The sequence below is a fragment of the Pimephales promelas genome, chromosome 12 (genome assembly GCF_988280905.1).
Source record: "Pimephales promelas chromosome 12, fPimPro1.hap1.1, whole genome shotgun sequence".
Taxonomy (NCBI): domain Eukaryota; kingdom Metazoa; phylum Chordata; class Actinopteri; order Cypriniformes; family Leuciscidae; genus Pimephales; species Pimephales promelas.
In genome coordinates this window covers 23,171,666-23,195,351 of record NC_142780.1, presented here as the reverse complement: position 1 = coordinate 23,195,351, position 23,686 = coordinate 23,171,666, and the positions used below count along the sequence as shown (strand labels likewise).

The 23,686-nt window shown below is 37.5% G+C and overlaps 1 protein-coding gene and 1 long non-coding RNA gene across 2 annotated transcripts; one reads left to right on the top strand and one right to left on the bottom strand.

The window, feature by feature from the left end:
- The first annotated feature begins 2,924 nt into the window (after positions 1-2,924).
- rhbg (Rh family B glycoprotein) lies at positions 2,925-11,111 on the top strand. Its single transcript, XM_039679683.2, has 10 exons — positions 2,925-3,257; positions 4,758-4,944; positions 5,316-5,466; positions 6,866-7,013; positions 7,105-7,271; positions 7,357-7,494; positions 7,584-7,717; positions 8,252-8,373; positions 9,953-10,026; positions 10,559-11,111. Exons 1-10 carry the CDS (start codon positions 3,071-3,073, stop codon positions 10,634-10,636), a joined length of 1,386 nt encoding a protein of 461 aa, XP_039535617.2. The 5' UTR covers positions 2,925-3,070; the 3' UTR covers positions 10,637-11,111.
- Positions 11,112-16,751: 5,640 nt separating this feature from the next.
- LOC120484498 (uncharacterized) lies at positions 16,752-19,213 on the bottom strand. The gene is made up of 3 exons (XR_005623762.2): positions 18,926-19,213; positions 17,776-17,873; positions 16,752-17,184 (listed from the first exon to the last, which is right to left on the bottom strand). It is a non-coding gene; the product is annotated as an uncharacterized LOC120484498 (long non-coding RNA).
- Between the last annotated feature and the right edge of the window lie 4,473 nt (positions 19,214-23,686).

The window sequence follows — 23,686 nt, the reverse complement described above, 5'->3', positions numbered from 1 at the left end:
ATTGGCAGAGTACACCACGTGATATGTCTGAGCGAATCACGTTAGAAGAAACTAGCAGTAGCCAATGAGATTTCGTCATTAGCTTTAAATCACCCTTTTGACATTCACGATTGGTTACAGATAGAAAAGAAATGCCCATATTTGGGTAACATAGCTTTGTGCTGTGCATGAGATTCAGAGCTTTACAACGAGACCGGTCATGAGAGACTTCAGTAAACAAGCGAAGCTCGGCATGATGTGTTGGAATGCTAACTTCTTGGTCGCAATTTGGCTGCAAGTAAATAAAATGTAATAAAATAGACATCTTAATGTATATTTTCAACATTTTCTTTATAGCAGCTTGAAATAACACATATTGAAGGATTAAACTAGCCCAAAATCTCAAAATGATCACTGCATGAAAAATCTATGTTTTTGCCTGCCTTGTCTCGCCTTTACAGGATTTTGACTATTGTCCTGCAGTGACACAACAAAATAATTTATAATGTTTGCTTTCTTTTTTATTCTTAACTGTTACTGCATTTTTTCATCATTTGATATACAATGTAAAACTGTTTTCTTACAGTTCCCTTATTAGAAAGAAAAGACTTGGCATTTCTTCATGCAAGTAACATAAAATGGTACATGGCATGCAGTGCCTCAAAAACAGTTAGTGGTTCACTGCTTATAGTTTAAGTTAAGTGTTTCCCCTCCTGTTCAATATCAGATGATGGATGTGTGTGTCAGGACCTGTAGCTGCATGTAAAGGTATTCTGGAATTTTTAATCTTGAGATCTTTCAACAGACCCCACTGGGCAGTAGCTTTGTTGATGGCGAAGTCTTGGAAGTAGCATTATCTCATACAGATCTATCTACGGGCTTTTTACCAAGTTTACCTCTTAGAACCCTCAAGAATAATTCAAAGCAGTGACAGACTTTAGTGGGAGCACAGGTTTGACTTGATTTTTTCTGCACCATGAATTTCCCTCTGGTGTACATTGTGCTGGTTCACACAGAGAGCAGTTGTTTTGCTAAAACTGCTGTTCATAAGAGCTATGTTTCTTTTTTATTGTCATTGTCATAGTATATTTTTCTCACTTTCTTTCAAAAGCACTTTAGATAGGAGAGTGCACACATATCCCAGGATCATGTCTTAGAAAAATGTATCCATCTCCTTTTTAATACTTTCTGTCCAACCCATTACCTAAGGCTGAAAGAAAAAATTGAGATTTGAGAAAGGACTTGTACACACATGCAAAGTTGTTTGTAAGCCCAGCACTCTTCAGCACCTCATAAAGCAGAGGTGAAAGAGATCAAAGGTCAAGCATTGTTGGCCAGATTCGTCAATTTGACACTTGATGGGTTTAGCTTTAAGGTTAGTCCTAAAAGTTGTTTTAACATTTTTTCAGCTTGTTAAAATCTGCATAATATCACAATTCGGCATATTTACTTACTCTTGTGGTGAACAATTAATCTGTACAAGTTAATTCACAGAAAAAAAATTCTTCACCTCTGAAATGGCATTCCTCTTCCCTGATGACATCAGTTTGCTGGTGTGGGCAGAACATCATTAGCCACTCCCCTAATTTTCCTCATTCAGTTTTCCATTTTAAATGTCTAAAATAAGACTGAAGCAAAGTACTTCGCAACTTCCAGTTCACGATGAACTTTAAACTTCTGACTAAATCATTGTTTAGAACTAGTAATATGCAGTATATTTGCCAAGAATAGTCATGTCCTTTAATGTAAAATTTGATTCAGACCTGCCTCACATCATGTAGTTCTTTTTCCCTGAGGTTATGATGTTGTATCTAATTTTCACGAAAAGGTAAATCTCAATTTCTTGTTTGTTTATTTTGTTTCCAAAGCATGTAGAATTACCTCTCATCCTCTTATCATACTTCATCATACTTAGGAGTGCAATGAAATCCTTTTTTTTTCTTTTCTTTAAGTTGCCCTTGTCAGTCAGAGAGCCGGATTAGTAGCTTTTCTTTGTAGGCCTTTATCAGTTGTGTTGTATAAACATCACAGTGTAAATGATTTCTGTGAATCTAGAGACAGTTTAAACCAGCCAATGGGATTCTTGTTGGATTCGACAATGTCAACAATTTGTGACATTGTCTAGTGTTTCTCCTGTCTACGCATGCACATATGTATGTGTATACAAGATCCAAGGTTTTTACTACACCTTGTAATGGTGAGAGTTGACAAAATGTATAGTCCATAGCACTGTTTGCATTATTAATGTTTAATACATATAGAAACAAATTCTCAGAAGTTAGGGATCAATAAGATGTTAAGCAGAGCAAAAGTTTTTAATATTGATACTAATAAAAACCAAATCAGCATATTAGACTTCAGAAGTACCGGTATCATGTCATATGACACTGAAGAGTATAATGGCACTGAAAATTCAGCTTTTGCCATCACAGGACAGGAATAAATTATATTCTAAAATATATAAAAATAAAAAAACATTTATTTTAAATTGTAATTGTGAATATGTGTGTAGTGTGGAATGTATTTGAAAGTGAATTTGAAAAAGAAAAAACTTAGTAATTAACAGCTTTAAATGTGGATAAAACATACACCACTATGTTTGAAAATGACTAAGACACGGCCTTACCTTTAGATTTCTATTTACAGCCCACATCAGCAATATTAACAGAACTGTGACCGTTTTCGGCCTCAAAACACTGGAGCCATTTACCCTTCTTGTTTCATGCTTCAGACAAAAACCCAGAAATGTCTTTTTTCACCTTTCTGTATGCCAGTTAAAAATCGCTCAGTTGCGATAGCATTGTTCACATTTGACTTAAATATTCTCAGTAGCCCAAGAAATACTCCTTGCACACCTCATGAGCAAAAAAAGGGTTAGGGAGGAGCCCAGAACTGCTTCAAATCAGCAGCCTGATGCAGGTGGGCGTTAACTAGCTGATGAAGTGACCAAACTAACAGTAAAAAGACTTGTGTCCCCTGATATTCTCTTCCACTCTGCCTCCAGACTCATCAGAGCCTGTGCCCTGCTCCAGAAAGAGAGAAAGGGATAGAGAGTGCAGTGAGCAAAGGATACTGGCAAAAGGGAAGCACCATGGCTAGTTCTTCAACGAACATGAGGTTACGGCTACCACTGTTGTGCATCATCTTGGAGGTCATCCTCATCATCCTCTTTGGAGCACTGGTGGAGTATGACCATGACACTCATCCCAAGCTGTGGAATAAAAACAGAACTTCTACTCAAAACGATTATGAAAATGAGTTCTACTATCGTTATCCTAGTAAGTGACATATAGAATGGTGTGTAGAAGACTAGTTGGGCTGGATTTATTGTTGAGAAGATATTTGTGGATCTGTAATGATCATGCAATTAGATAATAATTTAAAAAAAAAGTAGATCAATAAATCTATTAAGTTCGCCAGCAGAAACACAGATATGGTGCCTTTTAACTTGATACCTCAGGAATGTGTTTGATTGGGTGACCTACCGACAGACATTGACCTAAACTGTGTTACTTGTTTTTGAGCAGTCTGACTGGTTTTAAGTTAAGAATTTGATCTCTTTAAAAGCTTGATTTTGTTTTGTGCTTGGCTTTGTGCAATTGTCGTCAAGTTTCAACTGTAGTCGGATTTTTCATCCACCTCACTTTACTAAACCCAAGTCTCGTCCTTTAATTTCTGCGATTTGTACTAAACTTGCCCTCAGCGCCAGACTTGTGTGAACCACTTAATTACATTTATTGTATTGCATGTTGTGTCTCTGCTTCAAGCCCAGGAGACACCTGCATGTGAATTATATGAGTTGCATAATGAGTTCCATAAATCATGACATACAGACTTCATTTATCAATTTTAACAGAATACTTAGGATAAAGAAAGAAAGTGATTTTGTTGTGTTCTGAAAGACTTCTTATCGGAACAGTATTTTGTGACTGTTCTTCATCTTTATATATTGAGTTAGTTTGAAACGACAGAACCACGGGAGTGGCACATAACTACACAACAGGTGTCACATGAGAAACAACTCCATTCAAGGGTGTAGATCAAATCTTTATTTATTGTGTGTTTAAATAAAATAAATTATAATGTTTTATAATTTGAGAGGTATATGTAGATCATTGTTTCATTTGTTTGCTTTGTGAGGAGGCAAATAAATTGTTTCAGTTATTGGATCAAGCCAGTTCTTATTTCCAAACCCGTAAGCCTTTTTTTTCTATGTGGAATACAAAAAAAGATTTTGAAGAAGTTCATACAGTGAAAGTTTATTGTATAGCCAAATTATATTAAAAATGTCTCCTTTGTGTTTTACAAAACAAATAAGTCATACAGGTTTGGAAAGACACAAGTATCATTTTTGGGTGAACTATCCATTATAATACTTGTTTGTCTTGCAGCAAACTCAGCTTACACATAGAGCTCAGACTAATTTATGGGCTGCCAAAGGGGAGTGATTGTGAGAGATATGTGGGACAGTTTGCCTACAGGGGCCGTGCCATCCTCATTGGTGCCCAGGTCAATGGCCAGTTGCTTGGCAACAGTGTAATTGTGTCAAAAGAAGTGAAATGGGTGAATGAATGGCTCTACACAGAAAAGAACACAGGGGTTAATGTTGAGTTCAGCATACCCATAGTGTAAAATTGGCCCTGTATTAGTGCTGCCAAGTACCCATGTTATGAAAAACATATCAGTGATTCCAGTCTATGAGAATTCTATTAAAATGTAAAACTATGAGAATGTGAGGGAGAAGAATGGAGAAACAGCTATCTGACTGTGTGTTGTAGGTTTCCAGGACGTTCATGTGATGATCTTTGTGGGCTTCGGATTCCTGATGACATTTCTGCAGAGATATGGATTCAGTAGTGTCGGATTTAACTTCCTCATCGCAGCCTTTTCCCTACAGTGGGCCACACTTATGCAGGGCTTTTTCCACGGCATACACCACGGCAAGATCCACGTTGGTGTGGAAAGGTAAAACCTTAAACTACATTTTACTGTAGGAGGTTCATCACACTGATGTCAGCGGCAGCAAGCTCACAAAGATCTGTTTGTCAGTAAAGATGAGAGATTTGCAACAATAGTCTAATCACTTTATCTCGATAGAGGGGTGATGCACAGAAAGATGACAGATAACATGTCTTTAAGCTTCCAGGTTTCTTATCCTTCATGTTTTGAGTGCACATTTGCTGCTCTGGCCTCATGTATATTGGATTACAGCAGAACACAGCGCCACTGAGTGGATGTGGTAGTTTGGCAGCTGACTAGACTTTGGAGCCTCTAACACACAGGCACTTGCACATTTATATTTATATTTTCTCAAAGTGAATATGTTTCTTCTGCAGCATGATAAATGCAGACTTCTGCACTGGCGCTGTGCTGATCTCTTTTGGCGCCGTTTTGGGGAAGACCAGTCCTGTGCAGCTACTAGTTATGGCCATTTTTGAGGTGACACTGTTTGCTGTCAATGAGTACATCCTGCTTTCTATCCTCGGGGTGAGTACAAAAATGGTAATTTGTTAATTGTTATAAAATTGTAATTTTAACATGAATAACGTTAATTTTCCAAACACTGGGCACATGTTTTATTGGGATGCAGTGTTATAAAAATTCTGGCTGATAATAATTAATTTAATTTTATTGCTGATAACTGATAAATGCCGATATTAAAATTCTATATGGATTTGTTTAAATTAGATAAGAAAACAAAGTAAATTGTTTTAAATGCATTTAGACATACACAGTGTAGTATTTTGAGAACTGATAAAGATTACATTTGAAGTTAATAAAGATAAAAAAAAGAGAAAATGAACAAGCTTAACCTGATATCGATAACTAATATGGTACCAAATTATTGTGCTTCTCTAATGTTTGACACATGCTTAATAAAACAAATCCATAAGACTACTGTCAAGATTCCAATGTGCATCTGGTAGTAAGACCAGTGCATCATTAGTAGCTCTACCTTAGACCTTAAAACAAAACTGTTTTACTAGGACTTCACATTTATATCTACTTTACATAAAAAATTAATATTCACAAAAATACCTAATTTTCATAAACTGAATTATGATATATACATATTAGTGGTGTAACAATACACATATTCGTATTGAACCGTTCGGAATGAGGCTTTCGGTTAGTTGGACCATTTTTCCTGCCATCCAAAATGTAGTTATTTCAAATGTAAGTGCGCTCATAATGTAAGGAACGCTGGCGCAACACAACACTTCCTAACATCAAATGGCAAATGTAATGTAAGCGGCACTGTTACTACACAGCAAAATCCAGTAAAGAAAAATAATTGCGAGATCTAGTGAGAAACATTCACATTTCTCTGTTATTAACGGATCAAACAGCGCTGACGTGGACACCAGGAAGAAACATAGTGCCATGAATGAACTATCACAGATCAGCAACTTTCACCATGGATTTACTGTAGTAACACTGCTAACTGTAACCATGGAAGTTTGGCAGGAATAGCACGCAATTACTGCCCTCAAGTCTTAATCTGAACTAAAATTAACCTTTTTTTTATAATATTACTACAGTATTACATTTCATTTTGTCCAAGGAACTGTTTTGTTTATATGGTCCTAAGAAAAGTAAAGAATAGCTCCATCATTGCTCAAAGTAAAAAAAAAAACATTTTTTATGATGTTAGTTTTAATAAAAAATATAATTAAAAAAATTAAATCAAGGAAATTTCTCTGCCTTTTTTTTCTTCTTTTTGCTGTATCGAAAACGTACCGAACCATGACACAAGTGTGTCATATCGAACCGAACCATGAATTTTGAGAACAGTTACACCCCAATACATATCTATATTCTTACATGTATGATGTGTTATCATTATTTATGTGTTATCAATTTAAATGTCAATGGTATTCTATAGGCCAATGACGCTGGAGGATCCATGACCATTCATACATTTGGTGCATACTTCGGCTTAATGGTGACCCGCGTCCTGTACAGACCAAACCTGAACAAAAGCCAACACAGAAACTCGTCTGTCTACCACTCTGACCTCTTTGCCATGATCGGTGAGTCACTTGAAAAGGTTACACACCTACAAAATTCTGGCCTGTGGTCATTCAGGGCTCTTTGAGCCATTAAAGCTTTGGTTCTGCTCAGGTACCATCTATCTGTGGATGTTCTGGCCCAGCTTCAACTCAGCCATTACACACCACGGGGACCCCCAGCACAGAACCGCCATGAACACTTACTACTCTCTGGCCGCCTGCACACTGTCTACATTCGCTTTCTCAGCCCTCGTCAACCCAGAAGGCAAATTGGACATGGTGAGCATCCCCTTTTGGTCATCTTTGATATTACATTACAAACTTCAAGATTACAAACTCTCACACAAGCCTCTGTCTTTTTCAGGTGCACATTCAGAATGCCGCACTGGCTGGTGGTGTTGCTGTGGGAACAGCCGGAGAGATGATGCTGACTCCATTTGGCTCTATGATCGTAGGATTCCTTGCTGGAACAATTTCAGTCCTGGGATACAAATACCTCACGGTTAGTAGCACACACGTCTCTGACACACAACTGTAAACACCTACACCAAACCTCAGTATCTCATTGGTTGCTATATTATGCTCTTTTAGCCGGTTTTGGAGTCGAAACTGAAGATTCAGGACACTTGTGGCATTCATAACCTGCATGGAATGCCAGGGATTCTGGGAGCTGTGGTGGGTGCTGTCACTGCTGCCCTGGCATCCCCAGAAATATATGGAAATGGGTAAGTCAGTAGTTGATGTGTAATTGCATAAGTAAAGATTTGTGATCGTCTCAATGACAATTAATGATAATTAAAGGATTAGTTTACTTCAGAATAAAAAATCCTGATAATTAATAAAATAATACGTCAGGTTACCGCCTGACCTTTCCAACGTTAATGCGTGAGGCCGTGTACGTGCAAGATGATCATTCGTGGTTAAAAAGTATCTATTCAAAGTTCTGGCATGAAACTACTTCTATGTACTTCTTCTTCTTTGGATTTTTACGGCAGCTGGCATCCATTGAGTTGCATTACTGCCATCTTTTTAATTCTGAAGGGAACTAATCCTTAACATTGTCTTAAGATTAATTGCTTAGTAACAATATGCAATTTGCTTATTATTATTATTGCTGTATTCTTTATATATAACGTATTGTTATATTACATTTTACTTAAGGTAAATATTTTGCAATATGTTGCATACATGTGTCATTGCCGAAAACATTGCAGACCTCATTCTTTTTGAGAACAGACACTGTATCTAATCTTACACAGACTGCAAATAGTTTTCGGTGATGTTGAAACTGGACAATGGAAACCTGAAACTAAGGGAGGGTTTCAGGCCATCTCCCTGGCCGTCACACTGGGAATCGCTCTGTTTGGTGGTCTAGTTACAGGTGGGTGTACAGTTGTGAAGTGTGGTGAGTGCATGTTTGTCTGCCGGCTGTTTTTACTGAACCGTGCAGTTCGATGCAGGTCATTGTTATACGAACTTGTGCTGGCGAAAGTAACCTTACAGTTGACTTGCCAAAACTCTTCCATTTGTTTTATTATTAAAAAAAATTGGAAGTAAATTCTTTATGGGTCATTATCAGTGTTTGTTAAGTTACTTGGAAATAGTAATTAGTTACTGTTTACTGATTACTTCTCCTAGAAAGTAATCCAGTTACTTTACTGATTACTTATTTTCAAAAGTAATTAGTTACTTTACTAAGTTACTTTTCAAAAACATGATGCACGACCTGAATACGCTAAAGCAATAGACCTCACCGCCTAATTCTATTCTTTCTGCGTATTCCATCATCTAAAATGTAATCAAATGAAACATTCTCTTTTTTTAAACTTGTTTTATTAGTTTCAATATTTTCACTTTATGCACATTGCATCAAGCAAAAAATAAATTAATTGCAACAGTCTCAGACTAGAAGAAAATTGTTGAACATTTAAAGCTATTTTCTGCACATTCCACCATATTGTAATTAAATAAAAAAGTCCTGCTTCTTTTAACTTAAATTTCTACATATTCCAGCATATATTTTTTTTTTAAATCTATGAAAGTCGCTCCTGACTGTATTCCAAATTATTAACACTTACGTCTTTTAACAGTGAAGTGCAGAGAGGAGTAAAAATTAGTTGATCAAAACAGAAAGTGCTGTTGCATGCCATATTTTGGCTTGTTTAGCATGTAGCCGCAGCTAATCGTTAACCGTGTGAGACTGTCTCATGACGTGCTTGGTCAGATCAATCCACCGATTGGTTGCAGCATTTGCCGCAGAGCAACCAATCGGTGCGCAAGTCACCTCGCCTAGGTATGAAATATTAAAGAATCATTTTTTTGAATTCAGTATTTTTCCGTAGTGTAAGCTAGCTTACACAACATAAGAGTACTCTCGGAAGAGAACTAATCTTTGGTCACAAAATTACATAAAAAACCTGTGAAAATAATTCCCAGTCAGACAACTGCCTTATAAAAATCAGCATCCATAGACATGTTTTTTTTTCAAACCCTCCCTACGCATTGATTGGTTACAAAGTAGTTTTTGCATGAAACTGCAAAGTATAAATAAATAACTTCTTGAAGTATATGAGTATGAAGCTAATTACACATAGTGTCTACGCTGGACACAACAGCTGTCAACGCCCCTATGTGTTCTTCATTCCAAAAGTAGTGTAAGCGCTTTGAATATGTGGGAAATGGAATGGGGCATAGGTTTACTGTCGGAGATTGTGTTGTGCCGCATCCAGAGTAGACATCGTCACTGATTATAATGGGTTCTATTCGCTTTTATCTCGTCGCACCGCTCGCATCTGGTGTAGACACGGTTACACTGTAAGTGAACTTAAAAAAGACAATTAAATCGTTAAATCCCAGTTAGTTGTATGAAAATTCATCAACCAGAATTTTAGCTGTGTATTGTTCCTTGTGCATACGTGAGTGTGCAGTATTGTGTAATAGAAATATGTGTGTGTACTCAGGGTTCATTTTGAAGCTGCCAATCTACGGTGCTCCTCCGGATACTCACTGCTTTGAGGATGGACTCTACTGGGAGGTGAAGACTTTCTGATATCATTTTTTATATGCTATATTGTGTGTTTTAAACACAGATTCCTTGACTGACTGTCGTCATTGGGACATAAAAAACTAGGGCTGTCAAACGATTAATCCCATCCAAAATAAAAGTTTGTTTACATAATATATGTATGTGTACTGTGTATAATTATTTTGTGTATATATAAATACACACACATGCATGTATATTTAAGAAAAAAATATGAATTATATATAAAATATGTATATTTATATATAATATAAATTATATATAAATCCATATACATTATATAAATGAAAATGTGTCTTAAATATATACAAGCATGTGTGTGTGTGTGTGTGTGTGTGTGTATATATATATATATAATTATACACAGTGCACCCACATGTACTATGTAAATACAAACTTTTATTTTGGATGCGATTAATCGTTTGACAGCCCTAAAAAAATTGAGTGGAACAACTGATGTCCAATATGCAGACAGTATCTTAAACAAGACTTGTTTTGTGCTGTAACGAAATGTTTGTTTCAGCTGCCGGGGGAGGAGGAAGGTCACAGTGAGCTTCACGAAGTGGCCACACCAAACGAAGTGGAAAAACTCAGCAGCTAAAGTACCTGCTTTTACCTGTTTGCATTTGTTAAGCTGCCACCTGTGATGTTCTCTGTTGGTGCAATTTATTTTACTGACTTTTTTATCATATGTTGTTATATAAAATTATTATCCCAATTTACCTGAGAAACAGTGAGAATGTACAACTTAAAATGTACAGTATGTTACTCCTGAGGCAACCTGCCTGTGATTCCTTATAACACCACTAGATGGTGGTGCAGAGATGCGAATGGCTCCACAGCGCAGAGACAGAGGACAAGCTGATTATTCGCAAGATTAGTTCTTAGAAATATTTGTTATATAAGAAAGCTTACTGTAAAATGCATTTTATGCTTTCTCTTTATTTTTAATATATTTTCAAAGACAAGGAGAATCTGCAAAAGGGATGATTGTGGGAAATGTTTTGTATTCGTTTGTTGTAATTTTTATTTCCCCCGAAATGAATTTGAAATAAATGAATCATAAAAAGCTGGAATATTTCAATGTCTATAACATAATTGTTTTCTGTTCTTGTTTCATACGCTGTGAATATGGGACACTGATTTTTTAATGAGAAACTTGCTAAAATTTGAAGGGGGAAAATATTTAACACAAATTTGGATTGACTTAAGATGTTAAATGTCTTTAGTTACACGTTTATCTGTTTTAAGGAAAATATTTTTCTTTACATGGATTATTTCTACCCAGCATAATTGCGTTTGAACAACAAATTCTGTAAGGAATGACATTTAAATAAATTGTTCGAAGATGTATATTGTTTAAAAGTCATGTTTTAAATGAATTGTTATCCCTCGAAGGTGTGTGAGTGTGTCGGAGAGAATTACACTGTAGCCTATGTTTTTCGAGCAATGTTTCTGAGATTTTGGCAGTCACGCGGGCATTAATTTTACATTCAGCTCAATGATAAACAATGACGTCAAATCACGTTAATTCCAAGTGAAAGCGTCGTTTAAATCGAGAATACTTAATGGCGCCCATAGCCTACAATCACTGCGGAAAGGGTTAACGAAGAGTCCAGATGGCCTCCGTCGCGTAATTAGCACAGTTTCACTTTCTGGGATCAAACGGAGAAGAGAAAGTGGGGGTCTTATTTTGATAGCACGTTATTAGGAGCGCCTGGAGCTCGCGGGCTGTGCGAGGAGCAGCTCTACGCCCCTTTTCATTCGTGCAGAGCGTCTTTTACAGAGACGTGAACCAGCGCCAAGGTCTTTTCCCAGGCCTCAGACAGGTGGACAGCTGGGATGTGAATAGGCGCTGAGGCTGAAGTGCTTAATTGCGCTTTATAATCACCAAAAATGAAGAATACTAACTGCACGTAATATGCTATTTACATACTTGATTTGTTTGTGTTTTGTTTGAAAACGAGATTTAAAGGTTTCAAATTGAAACTACTGGAGGTTCAAGTCCACGTGATAGTCTTTGATTAATTGTGCTTGTATGCAGTTGTTAAAAACTATAGCGACACCCAGCTAATTGGACATTTAACAATTTTATTCAGGGAAGCTTTGGTTTAGCTATGTTTTCTTTCTTTTTTTAAAACAAAACCTAAAAAATAGCCAACGTTCTGTAGCCTACGTTCATTGGGTTTTTATGGCCATAAGGTTAAAACAAATACCTATAATACCAAAAAATAACCAAAATGGGAACCAAATGCAAATGTTAGGGGACTGTTCTGTATTAATTATTATTATGGTATTTATCTTTCAAGGAAACACCTGAATCAGAAACCAAGTCATTTGAGAGTTTATCCATTTTCTCCTGTCTCTAAATGGGTCAGTGGGACTATGTGCCGAGGGGAAAGTCCTGTGTGTGCTCTGAAAGCCGTTCTGTATGGGGAGAGTGCCTGTCTTTAGCTCACATTAACAGGATTACAGGCGGGCTGTGTTCAGGGGCCACGGTCCTTTTCAACCGCAGGCCTCCCTCTGATCAGTGCTCACACAAACAGCACAACAAGAAAAAAAATACAGAGAGAGCTAGTGGATTATATAAATGAAATGAATATAGATATATTTATTTGACATTTCATCAAAGATAAGATCAATTTAGTCTAATTTAGGAGTTTTTCCAGTTACGAGATGAGCTCCATGTTTTTTTGATTGCATGGTTTACAGAACAATACGGCTGCTAAAATCACACACTATGGGCTTTAACAAAGCCCGTTGAGGTCAGGAAGTTTCCTGTCAGCAGAAATTGGTGCTTATGTTTTTCTTATGTGAGGTTCCCATGTTTTTCGCTTACAGGCTTGTGAAGGTGTTTGGATCTGAAAGGGAAAGAGCACAGTGGAGCTCACACCTGCTTCCGCCAAGGGCAGCATAGTTCAAGAGGTTCATTAAGCGGAGAGCAGAACAAGAACAAAATTAACAACAAAGCCGTGAGAAAAGAAATACCAACTTAGGAGACGGTCAGTGGGGATTTTCATCATTATGAGCAAAAACTGGGCAGAAATATATTCACAACTGAAAATAGCTGGATATCTTCAATCTCACAAAACTGACTTTAAACTCATATTTGTTTGATGATTAAGGGATTTTTGCTCTTGCAAGCCCTCCCTCAGGGCCCATTACATTCAAAGGAACACAATAAAAGCCCTGACAGCTTCCTTAGGGAGAGAGGGTGGCTGGACACAGAGGGGACAAAAGCCCTTTACCGACCCCCTCGCGATCCCCCCCCTTGGCCAACCACATCCACACGCATGCTTGACATTGTGGGAGGCGTGAACCTTGAGGTCAGAGGTCAATTTGGGTCAAGTGGGGTGAAGCCATCATAGAGTCTAAATTGAGATGTGCTGTTGAATGAGGACGTGACAGTGGAGAGGCTCTATCTAGATAAGCTGACGGAGTGGGTCACTTCAGGCTTAAATGAAGACTTGGATAGCCATGGTCATGACAGTAAATCTTGACACATGATTGAGACATAATTTTCAGTTGTTTACAGTGGATAATTTACTTGCTCTTAGATATAGATTTTTGAAATACCTTTTACTCAACAATAGGAAACATTAGCAAATAAATTGATTTGCCTTTAGCAAATAAATGAAACTGTTTGTGTATATATATATAAATATTAAATTAAAATATTTCTTTTTGTATTAAATTAAATAGCTTATTTTAAAACATTTTCTAGTGGTTTAAATCTCAGGCAGATTTAAGTCAAAAATGATTAAATATTCAAATAATGGCTAAGAAATAACAAATATTAGTCAATAAGATTTAAAAAAAAAAACATTATCATGTGATGTCTATTGTCTCATGGAATGGTAGATTATCAGTACAGTGTCAGGCATCAAACACATTTTCCCACAATAAATAAATAAAGATAAAGAAGTCGCTATTTCAAGTTCAGAAGATTTTGGTTTATTCATTTGGGGATGATTCATTTGGGTATGGGGGGAGGCAGAGCCAAGAAGTGCTGTGACTGTGGGTTTTGCAACAAGAACTAATTCTCTCCTATTTACTGCTTTCCTCTACATCCCTTAAGCAAATTTAGTCAATGCTGTTTTATCAGATACCAATTTGCATGATGGCAACAAGCCACAACAGACTTGCAGCTGTATCACACAGACATAGACACATGGGCTACACAAAAACATAGCCTAAAAAAACACCTTATAAAAAAACAACCCCAAATAAAAACACAAACATAGGCATAAAACACACTTTAGACACAAAATGTCACAGAGTGAATGTCTTACACACCAGCAAATCACGTTAGCACACAAATCAAAGCATTCGCTGTGTCTGTCCTCTCGCTTTTCTCTCTCTTCACACCCCCTCCGCACCTTCTCATAATAATTAAAACAGGAGGTGTCTCCACAATGCTCTTTTGTCTTAGTGCAGCACGGTGAGAGAAAGGAGTCCGGTGGCTGAATATTAATGAGGCAGGGTGTCCGTGGATAGGCTGCATGAGCAGTAGAAGAAGAAAAAAAAAACAATGGTACTATTTCTCCTCCTACGCTTGTGGAAGGATACACCATGTGCCAAAACACCTCCGGCCACTCAGAGTTGCCAGCGGTGGGGAAATGAGCACTATGCATTGAGAAAATGTGGTATAACTAGGGTGCTGGTGTGTGTTATAATCGGGCTAGACTAGTGAAAATGCAGTGATGGATTGTGTGGCCTCTTCTAGCCACTAGGTGGAGCTGAGTGAGCTTTGAGAGAGCGGCCGGCTACCTGACTGAGCTTCATTGTTTAGCAGCTATAAACACTATCCGTCTGTATCTAAAGATGGATACTCTTGCCTTGGTCTCTGTTTTAAATATAGTATAAGCCAATATGACGGTGCTGTGCTGTTTCATCCAGCATCTTTGAGAACGCTTTGTTTTCATAGGTATATACACATGTGAACATGTGAAGGTCAAGCATGGTAACCCATACTTGGAACTTGTCCTCTGCATTTAACCCATCCAAGTTTGAGTTCACCTGAAGGTCACCTTGGTCATTTCCTGACTGTATTGAGAATGAAACCCACAACTTTCGGTTAACCAGTCTGCCTCTCTAATTATTAGGCCATAACTGCCCCATATAACAATATATAACTTTTTGTTCTTATAGGCCTGTAGATGCATGTCAATGGCAGTGTTCATGGTAAATCTTTAAAATATCTGTTTAAAACAAGTTCAGCAAAGTTTTTTTTAAATTTTTTTGGAAAACGCTTATCATTTTCAACAAACGTTTCAATTAAATGACTCTAAAATGCCATAACATGTCATGTGGTGCAATCTTTTTCTTTTCTTTTTTCTTTCTCAATGGCATTGCAATTGCCAGGCATACTGTTTGAGCTACATTAATTATCATGAATTATTAAATAAGTATTCAAAAGTTTAAAATTTATATTTTTGAATAAATAGATCCAGACAAAAAAAAAATCAAATGTGCATATCATGTATAACCAATGTTCCTCTTAAAAGAAACACACTTCCAAGAATGCTTTCTCTAATAGACATGAATGCAATGCTGTCTCTTTCCGCCAGGCCCATGGTATGCATGTATGCAGGACCGAATCACATACGCAACCACACTGTCGCACAATGCCGTGAAATTGTTTCTTTTTAGCTTTGAGAAACACACACACAAACTTGCGAGCATACTTTTTGTGTTGCCATGCACATCTCTCACACACACTTTCTCACACTGCTACTTCCTGAGGAGACATTTTTAAAGCTGAGAGGTTGGATGTCTATCTTTGGCTCTCAGTTCTAAGCGCCCTGTGTGAGTGTGTGAGGGGCCTGTATATGAGCAAACTGCCGCCTACTCCGGCCATGACCCACAATTCCTTACAATGCCCCCATTCTCTGGACTGAAAGGCTCCATCAGCCGCAGGGGCCAGCTCTCTGGAGGGGATATGACGCCTCCCAGGATGGCATACAGAGACGGGCATCGCTGCCAGGAAACCATGGGCCTGGCGGAAAGAGCCAGCAAATGCGATGATGAGAGAAAGAGAGAGAGAGCGCTGAGAAGGCTGACGAGTAGTGAGATAGAAGGATGTGCTTGCCAATAGATGCCAAGCGTTTTGTATATGCCAGTGCCACTCAAGCCTCATTAGCCTGACTCTTTGTGCCACACTGCTCTCTGCTGTGAAGGGATGTGCAACTCACTTGCCCTGACAGAAGCATCGGATACTGGGTTTGTGTCGATCAGTCTGGATTTAGACCTTGAAGTGTTTGGTTTGAAATATTGCTGTCACTTTATTTTGATAATTTAGTCTTTTGTTATTAAATTGTAAAATTATGAAATTAAAAATAAATGTAATTTATCCGTCCATTCAAACACTAGTGTTAAAATGTAGTGTTTGCAGGTTTAAAAAAAAAAAAAAAAAAAAGAATTATATTAGGCATATTCAAACAGCAGTGTTAATATTTAGTGGTGTTTTTTTTTATAAAAATATATTCTTTGACATGCATTCAAGCAGTAGTGCAAAATATGAATATGAAAACAAATATTATTTATTGAAGGCAAAAACAATGTAAATATGTAAAAATAATTCTGCTAAGACACATTTTATTTGACCAATCAAGCAAGCAGCAGTGTTAATATTCTTTTTTTTTTCATTAAAAAAATAATAATAAAATTCGGAGAGCCACATTGTATTTCTACACAGTCTTTATTTTGAACTGATAGTGTTTATTTTGAGTATAAATTGAATTTAAAGAGAGCAAAAAGACATGTTAATCTGCAATGATGTACAGTATCTCAGAAATTGTGGCTCTTTATTTTCATGATGCATTCCTGCAAAAGACTCCAGGAAACAAACAACCCTGGTGGTTAGCCATGAGCGTGCACACACATCCATGAGCGTGCACACACAGACCAGCCTTATCAAAGAGCCCAGGGGCCGTTAGGGGCATTGAAGGGGCAGGACAGCCTGGCAGGGGGGTAGATGGGGTCCAGGTGGGGCATTAATCTTGGGGAGGATTAATCTAATAATCTAGTGATCCAATGATGAATCAAACTTCAGTGCTTGGTCTGAATCTCTGCAGCTCCAATTAACTCCAAGGGAGGGAGAGGCTGATGGACAAGTCTATTATTGGCATCTGAGAGACACTGTGAAAACTGAAAGAAATCAAAGGAAAAGTGTTCAGGAGAATTACGCCCACGCCGAGTGAATACATAGAACATGCATGGCTGGTTCAATTGTGCCCTTTTAACATTTTCCTCTAAAACCCCAAATCGCAAGGATATATATCGCAAACGACAGAAAGCATTGGCGATTATGTGAAAAACACAAATGGGCAGTTGAAAAAAGATTTGGTAATTAAATTGAATTAAATTTACACCGTTTATCTCTCTCTCTGAAAGGCATGTGCACAAAGATTTTCCCTGACTTTCGCTTGCTCAGCAAAGAGGCAATAATTGTGGGAAATACTGCTGGGTCTTTTATTTTAATCTAACGAGCTATGCTTGTTACTGGCATAATGGCAACTCTGGATCATATTTTTAAGATTTATCAACAATAATCATATATATATAAAAAATGTATTCAAACATACAAGCTAATAAATCCAGGAAAATAAAAGAGAAAAATCCATTCCTTAAGCTTGAAAAGTGCAGTCAGTGGATCAATTGAACATCATCAGATTTGGGTTTTCGACTTAATATTGCTAAAACGAGCTCCTCACATAACATTGCACGGCTGACACTGACCTGTTGTTGAAGAGTAGGCCATCAGCTTTTAGAGCCATATGTTAGAGGAGAGGACCCGGTCCCTGACCTCTGACCTCCGGCTAATTGGAGGCTTGACCCTGTTAGACAAGGACAAGCAGGTCACAAGGATGGTGGGGCGTGCTAAGGGAGGGATATGCCCCGAGGGAACACCCTAGGGACACCTCCTTATGTTTAACATCCACCTTATGACTTATTAAGGATATGTCCATCCCACTGTGAGGTTAAACCAACATTCATCAGTTCATTCACCGCTGCCCTAAAGCCATTCATGTGAATCAGCTATATAAACTTCCCTGCTGAAACTAACATTACCATAATTTGATAACGATCACACACAATAAATCTATATGCTACAGAAAAAATTTAAAAAAAAATATTAAAAGATTCCGAGGCTTTTCCTAGAGAAAATAAATGCTTTAATGGACTAGCAATTCAGATTAAGGTTTTTATTTTCTCTAATTAAAATGCATCCCCTGTTTACCATATAATTAAAAATAAACAATCCAAATCTTTACGTTTTTTTCAGAACAGTTCTAGTTTATGAAGCCTTTCTTCCTGAAAGGATTATGTCATAATTAATGTTTTCATAATTAGCCTCACATCTTTGTTTTCATCTTCATTTACTTAATTTTATGAGTTCCCAGATTTTCGAAATAAATTCTCACAGAAGAATGAATTCTGAAGTGGCTGCAAAAATAAAGTGCCACTAAAATGAAATCCAAGAACAGTAGTCTACAAAATGAAATATATTATAGCCTACAAACGTACAAATCTCTCTCACAGCGTCGTTTTCATTGGCGACATTTATTTTGTATTATGGTGTCTGCCAGCTAAGGTAGCTATACTTTTCACGAACAGCGGTTGTGATGGAGTTATGACGAGTTTTCTCTGTGAGTGACCAGTCGGAAACAGTGAATATTTAATCGTGAGTGTTCATGATCCTGTGGTGTGTAATGCTAGTGGCACTATCTAATTGCTAAGCTTGTTATTTGGGCCTCTCGTGCGCTCTCCGCTCCCAGCTGCCAGTGAGCAGCACCGCTTCTGATTCTTTTCACTACAAGGGATGAGAAAAACAAAATACCATTGGCAGCTGTTTGTTTATGGTTTCCCACGACTCCATGCCAATTACCTCTCGTCCCTTCTTCAGTCGCTTGTCGTCTCTCATTAGCCACCCTTCGGTTGACACGAACCCCGGAAAAAAAATGTATTGGCGAGCCCACGCTTAAGTGTTGTGTATCATAGCCATCTTCACTTCTCTGGCAAATGTTCCTCTTGCTCCAGGCCTGGCTTTGACGCAATATAACGCTACAGACATTTAGGTTCTTAAATTGAAGCACTATTGATTTTTTGCTACATGTGGATCTTTGGGCATTCAAAGGTTCTGTTGCAGGTCTAAAGGTCTTTAGAGCTGCTCATTGGTTCTTTAACAAAGTATCCGTATCCTACAGTATAGACCACAGGTGGTTTTCTACTAGCGCGACAATTTAAAAAACCTGGTTGTCTGCTAGCCTAAGTATCCTATGACATCAAGCTGTAATTAAGAACAATTATTTGTGCTGTTAATTTTTAAGAATGTGTAGATTAGACTATGTAGTTTTCAGGTCAGAGTTAGGCTACAGTAGCCTATAATATCCTCAATTTGCCTGCATTTTACAGTATGTCTTCCTAAATTTAGGCCTTTTAAGATGTTTTCCTATTCGTGTAAAATTAACTAATATGAAATTAAAGCGATCTAATGTTTGTTCTGAATAAATGGGTCTCTTTTATAAAATTATCAATGCACAAACTTCTGTATGAATTTAAGTGACCTTCATGCATCATAACTGCATGTAAGATTTTCCTTTTATGTAGCCTATTCAGCTTTTGATGCAAAAGAATATTATTGTAGGCTACAAAAACTTTCTGTTTTAGTGGCATTTTCTTGGCTATAACAATATTTGCCTTCATCCTAATTCGATTTCTCGTTAAAAATTAAGCAACTTGGTCTATTTCACGACATTTTAGAAACCTAAAAGGATACTGATAGGTGCCAACTGGTTAATACAGTTTGCATTCAAACGAAAATAATCAATCAATAATTAATTTTAATATTTGAAGAAAATTATCAAATAGCCTACACTATTGCTGTGTGATCATAGCCTTTATTTTTAACACGTTTGCACATTTGCAGCTCCTCGGTTAAGGCCTAAATGAACCACATTCACAAATAATTATTTATCTGCCATGTAAGCCTGCAAAGGCCATCCAACTGCAACGAATATTATAACGAAAATATGCCTTTAAATTGATTTTTACGTTTCAGTCACTCGGAAATGAATCTGCATCTCCCCTCCCAATCACAAACCTTATTTGCGTTTAGAAAATCACTGGGTTTATTTGCCTCACTCTGATTGGCTGGAACGAATATCAGCGGGTCCGTGAATGATCTCATTGCCTTCATTTACTATTTTCCGGTTTTTAATTGGGTCCTGCCGTGTATAGAATGCGCAGAGGCGCAGTAAACAAAAGGCGCTTTACTTTGATGCGAGGGAAACTGTGAGAACTGGTAGCCTGTGTTTTAATCCCGTTGACCCTGTGTGTTGTTAATTGAGGCTGACGTCACATAATTCCTCGGTGGATAAAAATTAAGATGCGTGCGCACTAATGAGGGCGCCTCTCTCCCAATACAGGCATGATGAAGTTCCACACCGGGAACCGTATGGCCTCGCAATTGTTTATAAAATCAAAAGAACGAAAAAAAAAAGTTCTGACAAAAAAAAAAAAAAAAAAAAAAAAGGAAGTGGTTTAATTGGGTTGATTGGGTTGCGCTGTAGGCTATTTTAAGAGCTTCTCAGTGTTTTATTTCTATTTAATATAAAAATAAGCTATTTACATAAAATACGTTTTATAATGTATTCATGTTTTTATATAGGCTAGGCCCATCTATTTTATATTTATATTTAAGGCTATTTAGTTTAATTATTAGCATTAGGCCTACATAGCCTATATTGCTTCTAATCCTTCCCTGAATAAGAGTGCTTATTACTTATTATTATCCTATTTATTATTTATTAATTATTATTATACTATGGTTGGCCTATTTGCTCTGTATTTTTAACATCAAACAAATGCACACCCATTTAACGATGCACAACAAAGCACAATTTATTATTACAGCATATACAGCAGGCCTACAAAGTAGGCTAGCTTAGAAATAGACAAATGCACTGAGAATGGGCTGATGCAACAGTATATAAAAAACAGTGTATATAAAGTGTTTGCGTTGCTTTCACGCAATTATTGGTTTATTTATAATTCTAATTGGCTTGTAGAATATTTATGATCTGTGTTAGGTGGTGGTCAAAATTTAAGAGTTTTGAGGTCGCAATTCAGTGATGGAGGCAAACCGATCAGTGTCTGTTCTGATCACTCACTGTTATTGCCGCCAAGTTGGTGGTATTAACCCGTTCGTCTCCGCGCGTTGCTATCACGGTTGCTACAGAGAGAAACCAGTCAGGCTTTGTGATTTCCCAGACACACCCTGCGGCTGCGCGCGGATTCGCTTCATTACAATTTCACGGATTGTCACGTCAATGACAGCGTCTGAACCCTTCGTTGATCGTGAAGTTATGTGAACTGTTTCTTTGAATGTATCCCAACTACACGTTTAACAGCTGTAATTAAGCTCGTTATTAAAATTAGATAGGCTATATAGTCTGTGTGTGTTTTAGCTGTCTAGCCTACTTTAGAAAACGACAAAGTGGGAATACAAATGTGAGGGAATTGGGGAAGGGTGAGGTTTAAGTTTCCAAACGGGTTCTTTTTATTGGCTGGAAGTTTAGGCTATGGATTTATTTCTTTTTTTTTTCTAGAAGTGGGCTCCAAATCATCAAATTTTCACACACCAGTCAAAACCAGTCACACGGGTCAAATTTTTTTTTTTTTTTGTTGAGATATTGAGATTTATAAATCTGAAAGCTGAATAAATAAGCTTTTAATTGATGTATATGGTTTGGATAGGACAATATTTGGCCAATAACTATTTGAGAGTCTGGGTTCTGAGGCTGCAAAAAACTCGAAACATTGAAAAAATTGTGCTGCAATGTGCTGCATTCACTCACACAAATATTTTTTATATGTATTTATGGTAGGAAATTTGCAAAATATCTTCTTGGAACATGATCTTTATTTAATATCCTGATTTTTGTCATAGCTAAATGAAAAATCAGTAATTTTTGACCCATACAATGTATTGTGGCTATTGCCACAAATATACCCTTGCGACTTGTGACTGGTTTTGTGATCCAGGGTCACACATTTATATATATATATCTTTATTTCTAAATGTAAACATCCCCAAAAGGAGGTTTTGTCAGGTTTAGATCACACTGAATTTTTTCTGTAAGGGTTAGGTTAAGCGGAACGTAATGTTTGTACAGCATAAAAATCATTATGTCTATTAACAAGTCTTCACAAATCCCTAAAACCAAAAGTCTGTATGTGTGTGTGTGTGTGTGTGTGTGTGTGTGTGTGTGTGTGCGTTAACACTTTTTTTATGTTTTACGAAAAGCATTTTCCATTATTATATACTCCAGACAGGAAAAACCATCATTATTATCTATTAGGTGCTTTCATTAGAAATAGATTTTTGTCATTACCCTTTTTGCTGATTGTGTGTTTAAATTCTTTAGAGAGAAATTTTTGATGCATCTTGATGCTTAAAGATGGCATGGACTAAAGTAACCTTCCATCTTTTCCCTCAAATGGTCAGACAGTACAAAAAAGTTCTCTCCATTCTCTTATACTGACGTTACTTTAACCTAATGTACATGGAAAAAATCTGAAATCTATATGCAGGAGTTTACAGCCTTAATGTGATTCGATAGCATGACTTGTTTGAAAGAAACAATCCGGTCTCATTGAAAATGGCCTCAAAAATCTTTCATTCGTGTCTAGACGTCCCTCTTTTCACATAGTCTGTAAAGTCTCGGCCTGCCATCATTACTCTCTCCAGAAGGCTAAGCGATATTTCACTTTTTATCCATCCTTGACACATACCGTCAGTCACCACCCACTTCCCAGGATGCTCATGGAGGATGTTACCCAGTGCCATCAGGGAGCCCCAAAACTCTGCATCAGACAGAGATGGGGGTGCATGGGTATGGAAATTAGCATGAGAAAGCCACCCATCTTAGTGTGCTTGTTTGACCTTTCACCCCTTCTCTTTATGCTTCTCAGACAGAAAACTGGTGTTTCTGCACGGTGCCCTGCTACATCCTCATGGTGACAGGTTTGTCTGAAATATCGGAACTAAATTGGATATGAGTAAGTTGAGTTTCAAGTAAAGTGTTTGTCTGCTCATCACACAATTTGATATGAAATAAGTCAACCCCCGACCGACACACCCCACCCCACCCCACACACACACACTCCATAAACACGTGCACACATGCACAAGGGGCAACACGCTCCCACACTCTTTCCCAGACAGTCTGGAGGACTCCATCTCATTTGCTTTTCTTCTACTCTGCTCTCTGTCTGCGGCCCCTTTTCACGTCTGTGCTTTAATTAAGGGTTCCAGCCCCCTAAAAGTGTCATTGTGGAGTGCAGCCAGTGTTCTGGCCCTCCGTTTTATGTGTGTTCCTGTCTGTCTTCCGCTTAATCCAGAGACCATATGTGATATATTAGAGACAGCATTAAGGAGCACTCTGAGACTTCTTCAAGTGACCACGGTGGCTATCCTGTGTCTACAGCATCCCGGCACAGAGAAAACCTTTCCCATCAAATCTCATGTCACTCCATGCTAATGAATGGATGGCATTTTGTGGGAACCTCTGAAAAAAATCACAACATAAATGTTGAATGATGCTTCCCATTACATTTATAGTCTTCAACGGATAGTTCGCACAAA